Raw genomic sequence first — 20003 nt, forward strand, 5'->3', positions numbered from 1 at the left:
GCTTTTTAATGGACCTTTGTTTCTTATTTCCTACAAAACATCATCTTGTAATTTGCTGAAGTACTTCATCCCTTGTTTAGGTTATATTGGCAGTTAGCAAGACCTCCTGGTTCCTCCTTCTATACTTTAAAAACTCTTCTTACGCCACTTGTTTCTTATCAGTCTTCTGCTTACCAAAAGATTATTTTAAATAAAAAATTGTAATGAATTTCCCATTTCTTCTTTGATGTGCTAATAAATTACTTCTTAATAATATGCTAGATTAAGCTAGTTTTAACTTCGCTTTACCTGTAACAGGCTGTTCCATACATGCAAGGTGTCCTCTTTTGCTTGATCTGTTTGGAGCTCTCTGAAGCATCAATGTTTCTGGTTGAATCAGAAATTTCAGTCTTGTAATCCAAATTTGCATCAGGTTCATGAGTCCCTTTCTCAGCACCATAATTTGGAGAAGTTCTGCCCCAGTGAGCTTGCTGGCTTGTAGAACCAGTAATCTGTTCTTTCTTTTCTGTTTCCTCAATTCTACTTGTTTTACTGGAGATCTGACCTGATGCTTTAGATCTTTTATTATGCAGCTGCCTATCATTTTTTTCCATAGAACTTCCAGGGGTTTTTGTTTCAGTCTTGCCACTTCCTTCCATGTTTCTCATGGTACTCTCAAGAGGAAATTCAGATGTATTCTGTGGAACAAGGTTACATTTTGAAGGACCTGAAAATTTACACTCTTCAGAATTAAAAGTATTAAGGTCAAACTCTGTCACTTCTCATCATTCTCTCCAGTTTTCAAAATCATCTTCTCTGCTTTTCACAAATCAGCTGCTGAATGAATACAGTTGCTGAATGAAATGTTTAAGTTAAAATACACACACAAAACAATGGAAAATTTATCCCTGAACTCCTGTTCTCTGCCTTTGTTCCCTCACAACATACATAGGCTCCTCTCCCACCCCACCAACACAGTTTTTGAATAATCTAAGGGCTTCTTTGAGAGTGCTTCTCCTTAAAAATGAGTGTGGGTTATACACATGAAGATATTGTAGACTCTAGAAGAACATAGTCCTGTAAAAAAAAAATCAATTTTAGTCCCTTAAGTACCGAGATATATGGGAGATAATAAAATCAGTATTTATATACCTTGAGCTAAACCTCACCTCTCATGCACCTTAAATGCTTTAGCTCAGAACTCTGTCTAGATCATAAAATTGTTTGGCAGGGGATACTGTCATGCAAAGATTTCACTTTTGACAAATCCTGCATTTTAAGTTTTGGAATATATGCACACTTAAAATGAAAGATACATATATACCTTAGAAAAAGAATATGTGATTAACATAACCAAAACAAATGCATTATACAGATAACCAAGACACCATCTGGAAGCATACAAAAACTGAAGGCTGAACTACTTTGATACACTACAGAACAATTCGAGGTCTATACTCTGTACAGTTTATTAGGTGAAGGTTCCCCTCCAGTAAATTTATCTTCAGTTTACAGTGATGTATTTGAAAGAGTCTGAAAATCAGTGGGTGGTTTCCTATTTGATTTTGCTGCTCTAAACACAGGACTAACAAAATTTTAACCAAAACCAGAGACAATTATATTTGAGCAGCAAGATGACTAAGAACGGGCAAATTCGGCATTAATATCAAATGATCCCGACAACAGCATATTTAGTAAGTCAGCTCAGAGATAAGGAAGACTCCATTATCTGAGACTCCCCAAAAGGCTTGGCAAACAACTACAGTTTAGGAAAATAAGCCTTCAGTTGCGAGAAGAATGACTAAGTTTCTTTTTCTCAATTTGCCTCTCCCTCTTGTGACTAGTCTCTACTCCATACTTTTAATCCATTCCATTGCCTATATTAGATAATGAGAGTAAATACCTTCGGTCTTATTATCAGGACTAATTTTTAAAAAAGATTGCACTTGCGCAAAACCACAGACAGCGGCTCCAACTATTGCCACTGGTTATAACGTGTACGACTCCCACTGCCACCTGGCGGCTGGCTGCAGCTTAGACGAATTAAGATTCTTTTTACTTCTTTCCCTACAACAGATTTTTCCAATCAGCTTAAATATAACAGCAGAAAAGTTATTTTGAGTTTGATATCAAAACCTCTATCTTTTACAGCTTTCTACGAATATTAATTTTGCTTGCACTAACATATGATTTTTCCTGAGTTCTGAAGACACTTTCTTACACTGTGTTTGAGATAAAAATGGTTAATGAAATTATTTAATAGGAAGAAAATAAGTTAGGTTTTATACCTCGAAACTGCAAAATAAGATATTTACACAATCTCTCACTTTATAATCTGATAAAGGGAAAATAGTGCTGCAGCTAGAGTTAATGTACCTATTCAACAACAGAGCTCACCACTCAAAACACCTTTTAAAATTAGAAGATACTACTATGTTATATCAAAACTACCCTGGAGGGTAAGCTCTCTATGAAGAGATCATTTCAATTAAAGATTTAAATAAGATTTTTAAAAAGTGATAATAGTTTTCACTGTCAAAGCTGATTAAACATACTAATTAAAATTGCTGTGCATATTATGTATCTGATAAAATACTTTAGTATGCAATTAATGTTGGAGATTAGAAGCTCCTCTACAATTTATTAAAAAAAAAAAAAATTCAGTGAAATGCCTCAGTTTGTTCTCATCAGAATATGCTTTTGTTTGTCATTGATAATTGTCCTTGTCTTCTCATTATCAGCAGAGCGTTACCAGTTAGCGTAAAACTGCCTATAATGCAGTTTTACTTTGCAGACACACAGACACATTGACCAGCCAGACTGACGTGTCCATTGACTCACTACCATGGACTGCTCTTGACTTCAGATAATTTTTTTGTCTCAGATTTTTAAATACAGGCATAGCCACGCTCTCTGCTATCCTTCTTCAAAACATAGCAGTTGCTAAGCCATATACCATAATTTTTCACTTAACCAACTAGAATGCTGCCAAGGTTGGGCAAAATTCAGAGTTACATTACATCAGTTTCATACCATCATCTATCCCTAGAAAAGGCTCTCAGGAAAAGAAACCACACATCAAGCCATTCCTCATTGCTTGCTGTAAAGCGAGAGCAATGTCCTGTAGAACATTCAGGGTTTAAATTCCAAGTGCCGTGAAGGAAGTACAGGAAACCGCCACCAACTCTCTGAAATCTGCAGCAAGGATCCTGGAAGAGCTGCTTAAGTGAGCTGGCATTTCAAAACAACTCTCTGAAGCCTTCCAGGATCCTTGCTGCAGAGCTGCTTAAGTGAGCCAGCATTTCAAAACACTTGAACATAACAGATTACATGCAGAACACAGAATGTAGACCCAACCTTAAACTATGGCATTGCCAACTACATTCATATTTCTTGAAATAACACAGTTTTGCCATGAGCAAAAACAATTACCTGAGAGGAAGGGACAGTGATGGAAAGACAGCCCTTCTCCTCTTGATATTGCTCTTCATCTTTACAAGCCTCTGCAATTTCTTCAAAAGTCAATCTTTTTCTCTTCGGCACATTTTTTTCTCTTTTTAATGATTCTGTATTACTTCCTCCCCTTCCTTGGTCTCTTTTCATTCCATCACCTTTAGAAGAAAAATGAAAGCGTACTTTTGGAATGCAAAAGTGAAATCCTGATCACATTAGAAATCTAAAGCTTTCTAAGATACAGCAATAGGTGAAAAAATATCCTAAGCAGAACACTGGGCAAAAAGCGTGAGATGGCAGTAGTTGTTCACATACTGTTTCAGTAACACATTTGTCACTTCCTCTCCTCCCAACCAGACTCTGTTTATGGGCATTACAACTGTATGTTTTAGACCAAAAAGGATGTTTGAGAGGAAATTTTAGGAAAAAATTGGGTATGTGGCAAAGGATATTTTAGACTGACCATATCAGTATAACTGATAAATTATCAGTTACACAGTAGTAGCTGATCAAGTAAATGAAATATCCAAGGATGTGTTGTTTTTTTTTGGATACAAACCTTTCATATAACTATCACTTAGGACTACTAGTTTATACACACAAATGTAAATTATGACACAACAGAATCAGGGTATATCTACTTGCCTACTCAATCACATCATACTTGACCATGTAATCAGCCAATAACTGATGGAAATATGGAGAACACGGCTCTGCTTCAGGAACCACGACCTCTGGACTGAAGTATCTTCTAGATATACAGATGGGAGACAAGCAGGGCAATTGTCCCATTTTTATTATGGCTCCATCTGCTGCAAAATGCATTCATGAGGAAAATACTTGCTGCTATTTTATACAGCTTCAAAAACTCTTCCCTTTGAAAAAACAAAGACATCGCAACGACACTTGAGGGAAGCAAAGAACTTTTCCACATTTTACTGTCAGGCCTCAAAACAACAAATCAGTGCTCCCTTTCTAGTAGAAGGACAAACAGGAAAAGGAAAAAAACTAAACAGTCTTTTTGTTCTACTCTTCTACCTTTCCTTCCAACACCACCCTAAAAAAAAAAAAAAAAAAAAAAGGCAAACCATTTCACAACTCTAATTAAGATATCTTACATTTGCTGAAGAGATTGGTTGCTTTATTAGAAACAGCCTGTTGTAAGCTGGAATTGTCTCACATAAATAATTTTTAAATAGGTCCAATGGTGTTCTTATATATCTCTACCCTTAAGGTCAGGCTTTTAATAGCACACAAGTATTCCTTTCCTGCACAGCCATAGATTTCAATATTTATGTGGCTAAAATTTATCAGTCTTTGAGAAACATTATAATTTAATGCTGAAAGGGGCGGGGGGGAGGGAGAATATCTAACACTAACACTAGTGTAGGGCTCAGCATGGCTAGTACCAGTTCTCAGGTATATGCAGCTGAGGGGAAATGCTGGCAGGGAACATTCTACATTTGGAAAGGGAAAAAAAAGAACAGTTTTTCTTGTTTCTTACAATTTTCTGAAAATTAGCTTTTGGGAAAAGGGGTAGGCAGGACAGCCAATGGTATATGATAGAGGTGTTCTAAGCCAGGTGGCCCAGGTTAATACCATCCAGACCCCTACATTTGTTTCAGGAGTTAATAAGGAATTGCTCGGACACTACAGAGGCTTCTGTGGGCCTGCTCAGGCTTTAAGAGCCAAAGTTTTCCATGACTGCATCTCAGTAGACGTAGCAGATAGAAACGGAGGTTTCACGGAATAGCTGTTGGACACAGAGGGGCAAACATGCACACATACGCACACCAGCCACAATGGTCAGTTCATATACATGGACTGACAGTGAAGGAAATTCACCACTTCGCACCTAACCATCTTACACCTCACCACAGACCGCTATTAATATTAGTTCCTAAGAGCAGCGCTGATACAAAGACCATAGCAACAGGCATTGTACAACACTGTAAAGCACAGTGAAGCACCAGTTGCAGACAGACCACTACCTATAAAGAAACAGATCCAGTACTGGTCAGCATGGCAGCAGCTGAACAGCAACCTAGCTCCAGTCAAGTACATCTCCAGTGACGCTGACAGCCTTTCACTGCTCAAACAGGCAACTTTAGACCGACTTTGTACTATAACAGATGCATTAAGCTATTAATCTCTCAACCATGCTTCAGGAGCTTATCAGCTATGCCAATAAAACCAGTGCATGAATCATCATAAGTACAATAAGAAAAATGAAGACAGCATCAGTTTGTTAGCACTTGCAGGAAGTATCTAGCAAGTAACATTATCCCGAAAGACAAATCTAGAGGCTTTTGTCCTACCAGATGAAGTAGATGGCTAAAGGGGGGGGGGGGGTGGAAGGAAGATTTCATTTAAAATTGTCTTTCATTATCAAGTGAGAGAGTCTCCTCAGTTTATTCCATTTGCAACCAGCAAAACAGTATAGGTTACTGTTACAATGGACTGCAACAGTGGAGAAACAATCAAAGATGCTGAGTTGCTTCAATTTTTTTTCTTACTTTAATCAGAAAAATACTACCAGCTGATGGACTTGCCTCGGGTATGACTTGCCCCAAGACTAGGATGACAGGTGAATCACTCCACAGCACCTCTGTTCTTCCTCCCTCTTCCTATGAGGGAAGATTAATGGGAAGAGGTCTGGAAGCAAGAGTCTAGCTCTGTCTCAACTCTCCCATGACTTCACTGTTTATATTGAAGACTGCAGAGCAGAACCAAGGACTGCCATCCTTCGATCCATAATAAAACACAGAAGGTAAGAAAGCCATACAAGGTTAATGTCTACATCAATAAGGGATCTTTCCTCCAGAAACCAGATCAGCTAGGACTGAAGGAGATATCTTCCAACGCTATGAAGTGAGTAAAAGAATGAATCAGTCTTTGTAACTTGTCATAGCTTAGAGAATGTGACAGTGGAGCATATCAGCAGCTGGCAGAAAATATTACCACCTCAGCTGTGGACCCGAAGCTTTCAGAGAGGATTCCTTTTACTGCCAGAATTAAGTCTCCTTGTTCTCTACTCAACATGATCTTGAAGAGATTTTGGTATTCCCAGTCGTGGAATACACCCTACATCTGTGCAGGGACACAAATTATAGCTATATGTAACAATATGTAACAATACCGCAAGCATAAGGCTTCTGCCTGATCCTTAATCCTACTTTGGTGGTCATGTCTTCCTTTCAGGAACAAGAAATCATCAATAAAATGAGATTCTTTTGCAACCTATAGCCCAGGCTGATGGAAGGAAAGGGTTGAAATGGGAACTATTCTTCATTTTGTGACAAATGACACTGATTTTTCCAAAAAAAGGGTAAGAGATAACTCTATTTGCCTGGGTAAGACAACCAAGGCTCAGATAAAAGTTATGGCTAATGTCTTACAACTGCTCTAACATAAGGGGAAAAAAAGCCAAGAAAGGGAAAGGGGAGAGAAGAAAGGGGGAAGGTTAGAAGACATATGTACCACATTTAGTTTAGAATAGAATAAGAGATAAAAAAGTAAGGAGATAAAGAATAACAGGAGCAAAATAACCTTCTTTTCACATTCTTAGTCAGTCCTACTAGAATTAAGAACAATTGCTGAGTATACAGTTACATAGTTAGTGAATTAACTCCACACGACCTGCCTAAGAAATGAGGTAGGATCAGAAACAAATCTCTCTGTGTACCAATAGCTTAGCAAGACACTAGAGAAACCAGGTCTATAAAAACCTTAGGAAAATGGTAGTTATGACCGGAATGACAAGTACTGTGGAGAGCACTGTCTTAAGGAGACACAAAGGTAAAAAATAACACACTCACTCTCCCTCCCTCCCTCTCCTCCCCCCTCCCTCTCCTCCCATTTCTTTAGTCCTCCTGTTCTGCCAGTAATACTCATTAGAGCCAAAATATCTTGTGATAAGTAAGACTGCCAAAGAATGTCTAACAGTAGTAACATTCTGTTACAAGCTCCCAGGACCAAAGCTGGACATGCTAGAAAATATTCTTGGGGTTGTGCCAATATGGCATCCTTGTCTCTCCCTGACACAGACTAAGCACAATATTCCACTGCTGCTACTGCTGATACAGAATTGGAGAAGTTTATCATATATTCAGCAATTTCCTTTCGTGGGAAGGGCAGAAGGGAATGCAATACTATTTTAGTCTCCTTTTGGTGAGAAACATGTATACTGCAAAAAACTGCTCCTAGAAAAAACACTTCGGAATAGTGATCCAATATGATTCAGTTACAGTTTAAACACACACACACACCCCTTCTGCACAAACACCTCTAACACTTGTGAAATTGGGAGAACCTAATTTAAAAGGGGCAGTACATCAGTGACTTAAATGTGAAGGATGCTTGGAATTAAAGTACAGAAACTGCCTAGAATTTACATCCTAAGCAAAACAGAAGAGTTTATAGGAAAGGGCTCAAGAACATCGGATGGTCAGCAGTCCAAAAACAGTAATAGCTGGCATAAAAAAAAAGAACAGAAAGAAGAACCAACTGATCAGGAAGAACTGTATAATGCCCATATGACTGATGACAAAGTAGACAACAGAAGTCAGTCTGTGTCACCTGCCGGGCTCAAAATGTGGAGAGAGAAGTAATAAATTAATACTTTCTACCACCACAATCATAATTTAAGAAACAGAGATCAAAGCAGATTAACGTATATTGGTATGCAACTGTACTGCACTGCAAACCTACCTTCTTTCATTACAGTGTCAGAAAGCCTCTGAACCAAGAGGTCTCCTTCCAGCATCCAAGATGGAAGCACTCTCTTTCTTTGAATAGATTTTAACTGTTGGCTTTCACGATCATCAGGAGGCGGCACCTGAAACGACATTTACTGTTTGGTATCTTTTTCCAGTCATAAAAGAGGGAAAAACAAAAACTAGAACACAAGTTTGCACACAGTTATGTCCTTCAAACACAGCCTGTATTACTTTCAAGGCGGTGCCAGTTACCTGAAAATTTTCAGTGTTCCTACTCACTCAGAAAAAGAACATTTATAGAAGTCTCCATTCAACAGAGAACTCCTTAGCCCTTTGGAATAAATATGTAAGAGACTACAGACTAAAACTTTCACAGAACAGCTTTGCCAATATCTTGCTATACAGTTTGCACATACAGAGATAGCAAAATAGCGAGTTTAACATGAACAAATGCCTATTTGTCAAAAAGCAGAGAAGTCTTGTCAGCATTCTTTCAATTCCTCTGTTAAGAAACCATATTCTAAATCTAAATCTGGAAAAATAAATTAAATAAACCAAACTCATGTTTAGTACATGCTTATTTACCGGGAGTGATATTGTCTGTTTGAATCTCTATTTTCTAAGTGGTAAAGATCTCAGCTACAGTGAAGGCTCACGTTTCACTTATTGTATTTACAGGCATACCTCAGAGATATTGCGGGTTTGGTTCCAGACCACTGCAATAAAGCAAATATCGCAATAAAGCGAGCCACATGAATTTTTTCATTTCCCGGGGCATATAAAAGTTATGTTTACATTATACTGTAGTCTATTAAGTGTGCAATAGCATTATGTCTAAAAAACCCAATGTACATACCTTAATTAAAAAATACTTTATTGATAAGAAATGCTAATCATCTGAGCCTTCAGCAAGTTGTAATCTTTTTGCTGATGGAGGGTCTTGCCTCGATGTTGATGGCTGCTGGCTGATCAGGGTGGTAGTTGCTGAAGGCTGGGGTGGCTGTGGCAATTTCTTAAAATAAGACAGCAAAGAAGTTTGCCGCATCAATTGACTTTTCCTTTCACAAAGGATTTCTCTGCAGCATGCAATGCTGTTTGATAGCATTTTACCTACAATAGAATTTCTTTCAAAATTGGAGTCAGTCTTCTCAAACCCTGCCGCTGTTTTATCCACTAAGTTTATGTAATAGTCTAAATCCTTTGTTGTCATTTCAACAGTGCTCACAGCATCTTCCCCAGGAGTAGATTCCATCTCGAGAAAACACTTTCTTTGCTCATCCATAAGCAGCAACTCCTCATCCGTTAAAGTTTTACCATGAGACTGCAGCAATTCAGTCACACCTTCGGGCTCCACTTCTAACTCTAATTCTCTTGCTATTTCCACCACATCTGCAGTTACTTCAAAGTCATCCATGAGGGTTAGAATCAACTTCTTCCAAACTCCTGTGAATGTTGATATTTTGACTTCCTCCCATGAATCACAAATGTTCTTAATGGCATCTAGAACAGTGACTCCTTTCCAGAAGGTTTTCAATTTACTTTGCCCAGATCCATCAGAGAAATCACTATCTAGGGCAGCTATAGCCTTACGAATGTATTTCTTAAATAATAAGACTCAAAAGTCGAAATTACTCCTTGATCCATCTGCCGCAGAATGGATGTTCTGTTAGCAGGCATGAGAACAACATTAATCTCGTTGTACATCTCCATCAGAGCTCCTGGGTGACCAGGTGCATTGTCAATGGGCAGTAATATTTTGAAAGGAATCTTTTTTTCTGAGCAGTAGGTCTCAAGAGTGGGCTTAAAATATTCAGTAAACCATGTTGTAAACAGATGTGCTGTCATCCAGGCTTGGTTGTTCCATTTACAGAGCACAGGCAGAGTAGATTTAGCACAACTCTTAAGGGCTCTAGGATTATCGGAATGGTAAATGAGCATTGGCTTCAACTTAAAGTCACCAACTGCATTAGCTGCTAACAAGAGAGTCAGCCTGTCCTTTGAAGCCAGGCATTGACTTCTCCTCTCTAGCTGTGAAAGTCCTAGATGGCATCTTCTTCCAAAATAAGGCTGATCATCTACACTGAAAAATCTGTTTAGTGGAGCCACCTTCATCAGTTATCTCAGCTAGATCTTCTGGATAACTTGCTGCAGCTTCTATGTCAGCACTTGCTGCTTCGCCTTGCACTTTCATGTTATGGAGATGGCTTCTTTCCTTAAACCTCATGAACCAACCTCTGCTAGCTTCCAGCTTTTCTTCTGCAGCTTCCTTACCTCTCTCAGCCTTCGTAGAATTGAAGGGAGTTAGGGCCTTGCTCTGGATTAGGCTTTGACTTAAGGGAATGTTATGGTTGGTTTGATCTTCTATCCAGACCACTAAAACTTTCTCCATATCGGCAGCAATAAGGCTGTTTGGCTTTCTTATCATTTGTGTGTTCACTGGAGTAGCACTTTGAATTTCCTTCAAGACCTTTTCCTTTGCATTCACAACTTGGCGAACTGCTTGGCACAAGAGGCCTCGCTTTCGGCCTCCCTTGGCTTTGGACATGCCTTCCTCACTAAGCTTCATCATTTCTAGCTTTTGATTTCAAGTGAAAGACGTGCAACTCTTCCTTTCACTTGAACACTTAGAGGCCATTGTAGGGTTATTAATTGCCCTAATTTCACTATTGTTGTGTCTCAGGGAATCGGGAGGCCCGAGGAGAGGGAGAGAGACAGGGGAGCGGCCGGTCGGTGGAGCAGTCAGAATACACACAGCATTTATCAATGAAGTTCGCCGTCTTATTTGGGAGTGGTTCATGGCGCCCCAAAACAATTACAATATTAACATCAAAGATCACTGATCACAGATCACCGTAACAGATATAATAATAATGAAAAAGTCTGAAATATTGCAAGAATTACCAAAATGTGACACAGAGACATGAAGTGAGCACATGCTGTTGGAAAAATGGCGCCAACAGACTTGCTCGACGCAGCATTGCCACAAACTTCAATTTGTAAAAAACACAATATCTGAGAAGCGCAATAAAAGGAGATACACCTGTAGTCATTATCTACAGCCAAATCATGCTGTCCGGCATGTCCCTTCTAGCACTACATTGATGGAAACACAACAGAAGATTAAAGAAAAATCCCACTGGCTCCAAATACGAGTTATCAGACTGCCTGAAAAATGGTTATTTACTCAGCAAGAGTAAGAGAACAAAAACCACTTGCTTTGAAAACTTTGTTTGGCTGGACAGGATGCTGACTGCCAGGGAAAAACAAGACGATCATTTATCTGTGTTCTGATGGGTCTTGACAACACAACTCTATCACAGCTCTACTATTTAAAAGAAACAGGTTGCCAGTACAATACAAACAGATATTACTTAAAGCCAGCACAAGACATCTGCAGTCTAGCTGCAATATTTCCAAACAGAAATTTCAGAGGTGTTTAGGCTGGCTGAAAGAACAGTCATGATATTTGTGGGGTAGCTCCTGATACACATCAGAGATCAGAATTTGATGTTGTTTTGTAGTGCAAAACTCAATTTTCACATATTCCAGAGAACAAGTAACTATAATTATAAACATAAGTATAACATACATATAAACACACATATAAAATACAATCCAAATGAATTAAAAAAAAATGGTATTTTGAGCAAACAACTTTGTCAGAGCTTACTTCTCAGGAAAAAAAAGAAAGATTTAGAAAATACAATACCTTTACTTAACTTTCAACCCATACTTACAAATATTAATATTTAATGAAATGATTAAGCACTCACCAAATGTCTGGAAGTAGCCTCATTTTTTCTTATTTTTGTGGTTCCCTGTATCTCAGAACTGGAACACGCTGGTTCTATTAAAGATGTACTACAAGACATTTTAATAGGGTGAACGCTTGGTGTTTCTTCTGCATTAGTCTCCTGACTTTTTCTGACAAAGCAAAAGAGTTTTTATCTACTCAAACACATCATGAATATAAACATGTATTTTTACTCAAGCATAAAAGTACATCTGAACTTTTGCCATTAATATACTTCTAAATTGAATGCACTGTACTATTAAATAAACCTGAAGAAGAAATAAACATACCACCTTCCTTTCTATCTTCAGTTGAGAGGATTTTGAACCAAAAATTTTTCCAATCATTGCTGACACCCAATGTGGTGTGTTTTATTGTTTTTTGTTTCTTTGTTTTTAAGTACATAAGTTATAATAGTCACTGCCATGACAAAACTTTGAGGAAAGTTGAAATTACAGCTTAGAATTTGCTTTACTGGAGACTAGTTTTTCAGTTTTTTATAATACTAATCCCTCCTAAATAAAATTTTTATACACACATATATGAAATAGCACAGAAATGTATATGCAAATCATAGGCACATTCTTCTCACTTTGACCTTTTAATTCAAAAAAGGTACTTGACTCACTAGACCTAATCACTTGCATTCATCTTTGACATAATTTTCACACTGCATTTAAGACATTTATCATAGATTAGCATACAACAAACTATTTTACCCTAAAATTAAACAGTCTCCTTTATTAAAAGACTTTAGCTATTCTTGTTTTGAAAAAAAAAGTCAAAATGTGGACAGAGCATATAAACCAAACACATCTGACAAATTTTAAAATAAGAAAGAGGCTTCTACTTCTAGTGCTATTTCTCTTTTCTCTCCAAGTGTTAGAAACTATTTAGTATCCACAAAAAGTAAACACCACAGTGAAATGTCAAGGAATATAGCACTTTCAGTTATTGCAGAATCACACAATGAATCGCATAATGTGGATATGTAGGTGACCATGCGAGTCACTTGCCTTTGGCAGGGGTACTTATGAGTTAGTTCTTCCTTCCTCCAGGAAGGCAATTAATATCATTTGAAACTGACATGACAGAAAACGAGGACTATCATAATTACACAAATAAAACATAATACTAGATGAGTAGAAATATAGTTACTACCAGTAAAAGTAACCTAATTTAATTTAAAATAATATCAAGCACTACTGTTTTCACTATTGAATGTTTTCATGTGAAGTTACCAGGTTTTCCGAGAACAGAGTGCTACACTAATACATTAACATTTAAGCCGATAGGCGAACGGAGGGACACTGTAAACAAATCCTGATCACCACATCTCCAGAACCGAGACCACTTGTCATACACATATCCCACACTTCACACTTTCTGGGCATCACCATTCAAACCTTAACTAAGCATGATACTACTTAATGGTGAGCAGACACATCGATTTATTTCCATTCAAGACTTACTACACCTCAAAAAAGGTGGAACAAGTCAATAGTGAAAATAGAATTGTTTCCTCACAAGTATTGATACCTTACTGTGCTCTCCACAGGATGAGCAGAAAGGACCTTGAAAATGTATTTGTCCACCAACAGGGAAAAGCTATCACCAAATTTCAATGAGTGCCATTCATGTGCCTCCAGTGGTAGAAGACAGCCATTCTCAGCAGACTGATAAAAGCACGGATTTACATGAATCTGTAAGACAGAAAGAACAGCTGGAATAATTTTTATATAAGCAATGTATTTATATACACTGTATGTTTAGCTAAGTCTCCCTCCCCCTTTCTGCCATACACAGCAAAGCAGTTATGCCACAGTAATAACTACAGCAATGGTGCAACCTTGAAACGTTAAAGACAAAAGTAGACAGATGTACTAGATGACAATAACTAATCCAAACAGCTATGCTAAAATTTTAAATACCTATAATCAGTTCCTAAAAATGTGTTTAAATCTAAACTGAACCTCAAAAAAAAAATCAGCAAAATTAAACTAAAGGTGTTTTCACCATTACTTCTGCGCAGCTGTTACAATGCATTACAAAGTTCAGAATTTCTCTAACTCCAATTAGGCCTGCATTTCATAAGCCCGAGCAAGCCTAGCAGAAAGCCACTGAGATAGCTGGGAGCTGGAGAACATGCTCTGTGAGAAGCAAATGAGAGAACTGGGCTTGTTCAGCCTGGAGAGAGAAGGCTGAGGGGGTCCTAATAGCAGTCTTCCAGTACCTACAAGGAGGTTATCGAGAAGACAGAAGCAGGTTCTTTGCTGAGGAGTATGGCAGGAGAACAAGAGGCAGTACTCACAAATAGAAACAGGACGTTCTGGCTAGATAAAAAGAACAAAATTTGCATGATGAGGGTAAGTAAGTGCTAGGACAAGTCGACCAGAGAGGCCGTGGAATCTCCATCCTTGATAACTTCCAAGACCAGGCTGTACAAAGCCCTAAGGACCCTGCTGTGAATTCAGTGTGACCCTGCTCTAGGCAGCGGATTGGACCAAATGAACTACCAAATACCTTCCAGGCCGAATGATGCTACAGTAAACAAGTGTAGTCCAATAGCTCTCACACAGAGGACACCTTAAAGTGTAAAGGGTAATTAACGCATTTAGGCCACCACCCAAAGAACAAACAAAAAAGCCCCCCTCCCCCCCAAAAAAAGGAAAAAAAAAAGGATTTACTGATTTTCCACAAAGGCACGCATGAGAAACCATCTACTCTAATCTTTCAGATACTAATATTACAGAGACTTTCTTATATATCAGGTACTCAATTCACAAAAATTTATTTATTATACGTTTCACAGTGTCACTCAGAAAATTACAATTACTCCTATTACATAAATTAAGCACATTGGAAAAGTCTTATTACTCATTCAGTGAAATAGAAACTTGCCTATATTTTTTCTGGCCGAGAGGAGAACCTGAACTGCTTTGATACAGAAAAGCAGCTGAAATGCTAACTTGTTTGACCTTGAAATTGAACAGAGTAACAGCAAGTGCTCAGCCAGATCTGTACAATTTGCCATCATCCAAAGCCTGGGAATCTGGGATCAAATTTGCCTGGAATATAAGTAACTAAGCTCCTAGCAGGTTTCCAGACCTGAGAGAGGAGGATCACAGCTCAGGTTTACAGGGTTAACAGCATGGGGGTTAAAGAAGTAGGATGCAAACTCCCATTTGCATACAGCTCCTACACCACAAAGTTTTAGGAAAAAGTGAGAACCAAATCTGAGAACCACAGGTCAGAGCAAAAATGACAGGCCTGTGGTGACCAAGCAACTCCACTCACCACTTCCAGTACTGGTGAACTGAATAGACACTTATCTGTATAAACAGAAAACAGCTACAATCATAAATAAATACTTTTGTATGGCCTAAGTGTAAGATTTGAATCAACTGCAACTATATAAAGATTTGAAGAGTCAGTTACTGTAGCAACATTTCAAATCCAAAAAAAAAAAACCCAACCCCAAACCAAAAAACAAATACCTGGTTAAGTTTAAAACACCCCTCTATAACAACAGCTGAATTTATTTGCAAACAGCAGACTATATTCTTTATTCGAAAAGTAAAGGCTGTAAATTCAGTTTTGTTTTGTTTTTGAAAGAGAAGTGGGGGGGGAATTAGTGTAGAGAACAGATCCCCACCTCAAAAGAGTAAACAGGACAACAAAGTAATAATTAAAACCTCCACAATGTTTTATTTTTCTTTAACTCTCCCACTGTTATGCATGAAAAAGTTAATAGATATTATCTGAAGACAAAAGAGACACAGTAACATGACGATTACGGAAACGATTACGGAAACAAACAAAGGAGAACTGAATGCTACTCTCAGATGAAGCATAACACCACATGAATATCTGAAAGTGATTATGGCATTTATAGTCTGGCTTTATAGACGTAATCAAAATGAGATTTAAGTTACCGGTTTGATGCGAACCTGGCCACCCTCCACTTCCAATATGGCATGTTTTCTGGATACTCGCTTATCTGTAATCTGGAAGGAAGATACAACAACGGGTGTGAAAACCATATTACCTCAAAGTCAATATAGATTCCTTTTACATCAAATTTTCCAAGTTACCAGATGTAATTGTGCACAATTTTAACAGGACATATGTTTTAGGCATTATATTGCTCCAGACTGTTTTAAAATAGTAATGAAATCAAAGTAACTTTCCAAAATTTGATTCTGTACTAGAAGTTCAGTAATCATGTTAAGATACAGTTTTCATAATCAGATACATAATCCAGCAGTTCTTAGCAAATCCTCACCAAAAGACTACAAGTCTGCAGCTCTGAGGTGAGACCATTTACTCAGGTACTTGAAGCTGGTTTTAAGAGTCTCAGTTCAGATGCACCAGCTTTGAACTGATTTTTCACCATAACAGAATACCAAAACTGCCTTTATTTTTTCTTGAATACTTTGTCATTACACCAGTCAATTCACTAACACAAAGGATTAAGAAAAAGAAGTGTCATTACTGTTCTGTTCAAGAGTCATTGTACTCCCTTTCACAGCTCTTTGCATTACACAGAAGGCACACGCTTAAAGTACCTTTCACTTCATCATCAAGAGAAGCACAAGAAGCCAAACTCTGCCTCACACCACTTCCCAAACAGATCCTTTCAGGTGCTTCTCAAGAGGTTTCAGTTCTGTATTTGCTCCCTCCACACTCTTTCACCTGTAGTAGAGCTGTCAGTGTACAAAGACAAGGCAGTATTGAGCAGGTATCTATGGATCCAGTTTGTGCCCCTCTAAACTCATTATTAAAACACCTTAATAATTTTCTTTACATTTTGTTATGCTTTTGGAAGAGCAGCACTTTCCAGAATTTAAATTTTAACTTGATGCTTTGAGTTAATACGCACAAACAAGAAAACAGAACTGCTACAAAAGGATACAAGACTACTAAAGGTTTGGGTTTTTTTAATTACTACATAACATCACACTGTTCTGTATCTACAGCAAGGCATACAAAGGAAGGAAACAGTTCTAAGGGGCTGTTTGGAAGAGTTCTTTTTTCTTTAAGCCAAAAATCAAAGGCATTTCTAAAGAAATTATCATTCAAATTCAAAAAACAACCTCCAAAATCCAAAGAAAAAAAAATGTAATGAGTCTGTAAAACTGGAGAGTGCTACTCAGACTACAGTTTCTAACAAGTAGTTTTCAACCACAGGCAAAGAGCCATTCAAGTGGATAAAGGCAAAACAAGCATCTATGCTCAACTGTTAACATCTTAGTATCCTGTAATTTTATAGTCATTACCACAGTGATCACAACAAACAGAAATCATTTTACCATTTAGATCCTACAGACCCACATGGAACTCCCTGTAGCTGTATTTATTTATGCCACCTAAAAATTTAGCCTGATCTTTAAAGTTAAATAATTTTAGAAGGGTTTTTTTTTTTTTTGAGGTGTTAGCTATGAATAAGAGTTTATCTCTTGGTTCTTCCAATCTGAGAAGAATGAACTACAATTTCAATTGCAGTTTACATGTTTATTATTCTCTGCTTCCGTAAAACTTACACTTACAATACTCACCTAAAACTACAGACTCAAAAGCACTACCAGTACTTTTATCACAGATTTGCTTAAAAAAAAAGTTTTTTTTCACATAATCAAGAAAACTACAAAAAGCAAACTGCCATCTCAAGAGAGAATCGTTTTTATTACAGAACTGACAGATTAGGCAGCATAGAAATGGGTACACTGCAACTGCCTATGCATTTTCTGCTCTTAGAGCATTTGATCCAATATTTTACATAAATCTTAGATGTATAAGCTTTAAGTCGTCAAGGGTACATGCTAAGGGATGTCAACATCACCATTAGTATCAAAATCCTCTGTCCAGGGCAGGAAGAAGTCTGCTTCAGAGTCAATGAAATAAAAGTACCCCAACATTCTGCTGTTGCGACAAATAGGAGCTCCCAACAGAGCACATCTGCTACAGAGCAGCTAATGTTTGCATTTTCAAGAGCAAGATCAGTGTCTGGGGGAAACAACAGAACATTTTGACAAATGGCTAATCCCCCACTACTCCTACCTAAGAGTCAACGCACTCCAGAAATGGTCATTACATACCATATTGTCATTATATTGATATTATACAGTTTTAAAGGGATAGCTGATGTGCGTGGCAATAGGAAGTGTACTTCTGCCACACGGTAAACTGTCCCACAAGATCCAGAATCTGCATCTGAGGATGCCTGCTTCCTCTAGAGGGCTTTCATTTCTGCCTGGAGGCAGAAAGTGAAGAATATAAGCTACATATTAAAGTCTGCAACATCTGCTCCTTTTTGCGTGCCAGTACAAATATACAGATTTCATAAGTTCGTATAATACAGCGTGTGAGGATACTGTTCTTGTAGCTTGGCAAAGACATAAGGCGCAGTAAGAGTGCATACAGAAGTTAACCACAGTCATGTTCCAAAGGAGCAGGAGCGAAAGAAATGTATGATTACCAGTGAAACAGTAAGTCAGTTTTATACTTCTGTGTGGAAAAAACTATGAACAGCAACAGATATAAAAGGATTTTAATTAAAAAGATTTGACAGAGTAGAAATTCCCTCTCAATTATTGACCATATCATCACTGGCATGACAATAATTGCAGAAGAAAAGAAAGGCTAAAAGCAAAGACACCCTTACTTTTACATTATCAGAACAGTGTAGTAGACACAAGGAATAAGGGGAATTTTCTTCTTTTTAATCACTTTGTTATAACCTAAATCAGGTTTTTCAAACATCAGCTAAGCAGAAACCAATATGACAGCACTAGACAAGAGCACACAAACTCAGAATCTCACTGACTTTAGTATTTTGGTGTGACACCTGGGATATTTACAGCATTTTATCTGAACCTGCCACATCCCACCACCCTTATTCTACAGATCTACTGGATACCTACTTGCCAGAAGACCCTAGACATTTGAGTAGGACTGCAGGAGTAACTGACTTTATCATTTCATCGTCTTTCCAGATAAAGTGTGAGAAAAAATTATTCAACTGCCCATATTACTGCTTCCTTAGTAATAAATAGGCTTAAAGCGATCCCTTCTCTCTGACTTCCTTGCCAACTCATTCTCATGCCCCATAGAAGAGCCCTTCAGGGGATGGATAACTGGATCTACCAGTAGGTTTTCCTGTCCCAAACCCTAGCTATTAACCTTAGGAGTCTTTGTAGCACACCAATGAAAAGAAGAGCTATCAGTAGCATCCTGCAACACTAGTCAGGAGTTGCATGATTTTTTTTTCCTATAAGAATAAATGGAATAGCTAAAAGAATATAGGAAGAGGAGTTCAGTTTGGCCCTTTGATAATAGATAACCACATAAGTAAGCAAGGGAGGATCTCATTTACCTAGTGCTGACATACTAGCTTTTTAAAGGCAAAAAGTTCCACCTCCTTGTTTTGAAAATAACCGCAATTTCTTGTGACGCATAAATCGACAGAAACTACGAGAAAAAGTCTGAGAGGAGCAATAACCCCGTCGCTGGGGTACACCAAAGGCGCTGCTCAGCTCGGTGCAGGCAGCCAGCCTCGCCGCGGGGGGCAGCAACACCCTCCGCGCACTGCTCTTCTGCCCTTCCCTTTCACCGCTTCCTGGCAGCCAGGGAGGAGCGTTTCCCAGAAGCCAGCTGTTATGTTATTGCAAGTTCCCCCAAGCCTGCTCGCCCTTGCACGCCCCTTCCCCGAGGCGCAGAGAGGCGCTGATGCCCGGAGGCTCCGTAGCGCCAGGCCCCCGCAGGGGCCGGGCTCAAGGAAAGGCCGAGCAAAGCAGGTCAGGCGGCGGGACGGCCCCCTTCCCCCGCCACGCCACGGTGGCGTTTCGGTGCCCCGGCCCCGCGCTCCCCCCCCCCCCCCCCCGCGGCTGCTCCGCACTTACTCCCAGCAGGGGGCCTCTTCCTAGCACGGTCTCCCCGGGCGGCAGGGCCACGGCGCAGCCCCCGTCCGCCGGCGCTAACCGCACCCCCGCCATGGCGCTCGCCGCCCCGCGCCGCCCCGCCCCTCCCCCCCGCACACATACACATTTCCAACCGGCAGG

General features: G+C 38.8%; 1 protein-coding gene across 1 annotated transcript in view; it reads right to left on the minus strand.

Annotated features, from left to right (window-relative positions):
* APLF (aprataxin and PNKP like factor) overlaps positions 1 to 19961 on the minus strand; it is a 38957-nt gene extending 18996 nt beyond the window's left edge. Inside the window, exons 1-7 of the mRNA XM_067292760.1 lie at positions 19845 to 19961; positions 15879 to 15950; positions 13483 to 13646; positions 11924 to 12074; positions 8143 to 8269; positions 3412 to 3590; positions 289 to 677 (exon numbers count right to left, since the gene is read on the minus strand). Coding sequence (XP_067148861.1) covers positions 289 to 677; positions 3412 to 3590; positions 8143 to 8269; positions 11924 to 12074; positions 13483 to 13646; positions 15879 to 15950; positions 19845 to 19937 — 1175 coding nt within the window. The 5' untranslated portion in view covers positions 19938 to 19961. The remainder of the gene's footprint in view (positions 1 to 288; positions 678 to 3411; positions 3591 to 8142; positions 8270 to 11923; positions 12075 to 13482; positions 13647 to 15878; positions 15951 to 19844) is intronic.
* Between the last annotated feature and the right edge of the window lie 42 nt (positions 19962 to 20003).

Source organism: Apteryx mantelli, chromosome 3 (assembly GCF_036417845.1).
Source record: "Apteryx mantelli isolate bAptMan1 chromosome 3, bAptMan1.hap1, whole genome shotgun sequence".
Classification (NCBI taxonomy): domain Eukaryota; kingdom Metazoa; phylum Chordata; class Aves; order Apterygiformes; family Apterygidae; genus Apteryx; species Apteryx mantelli.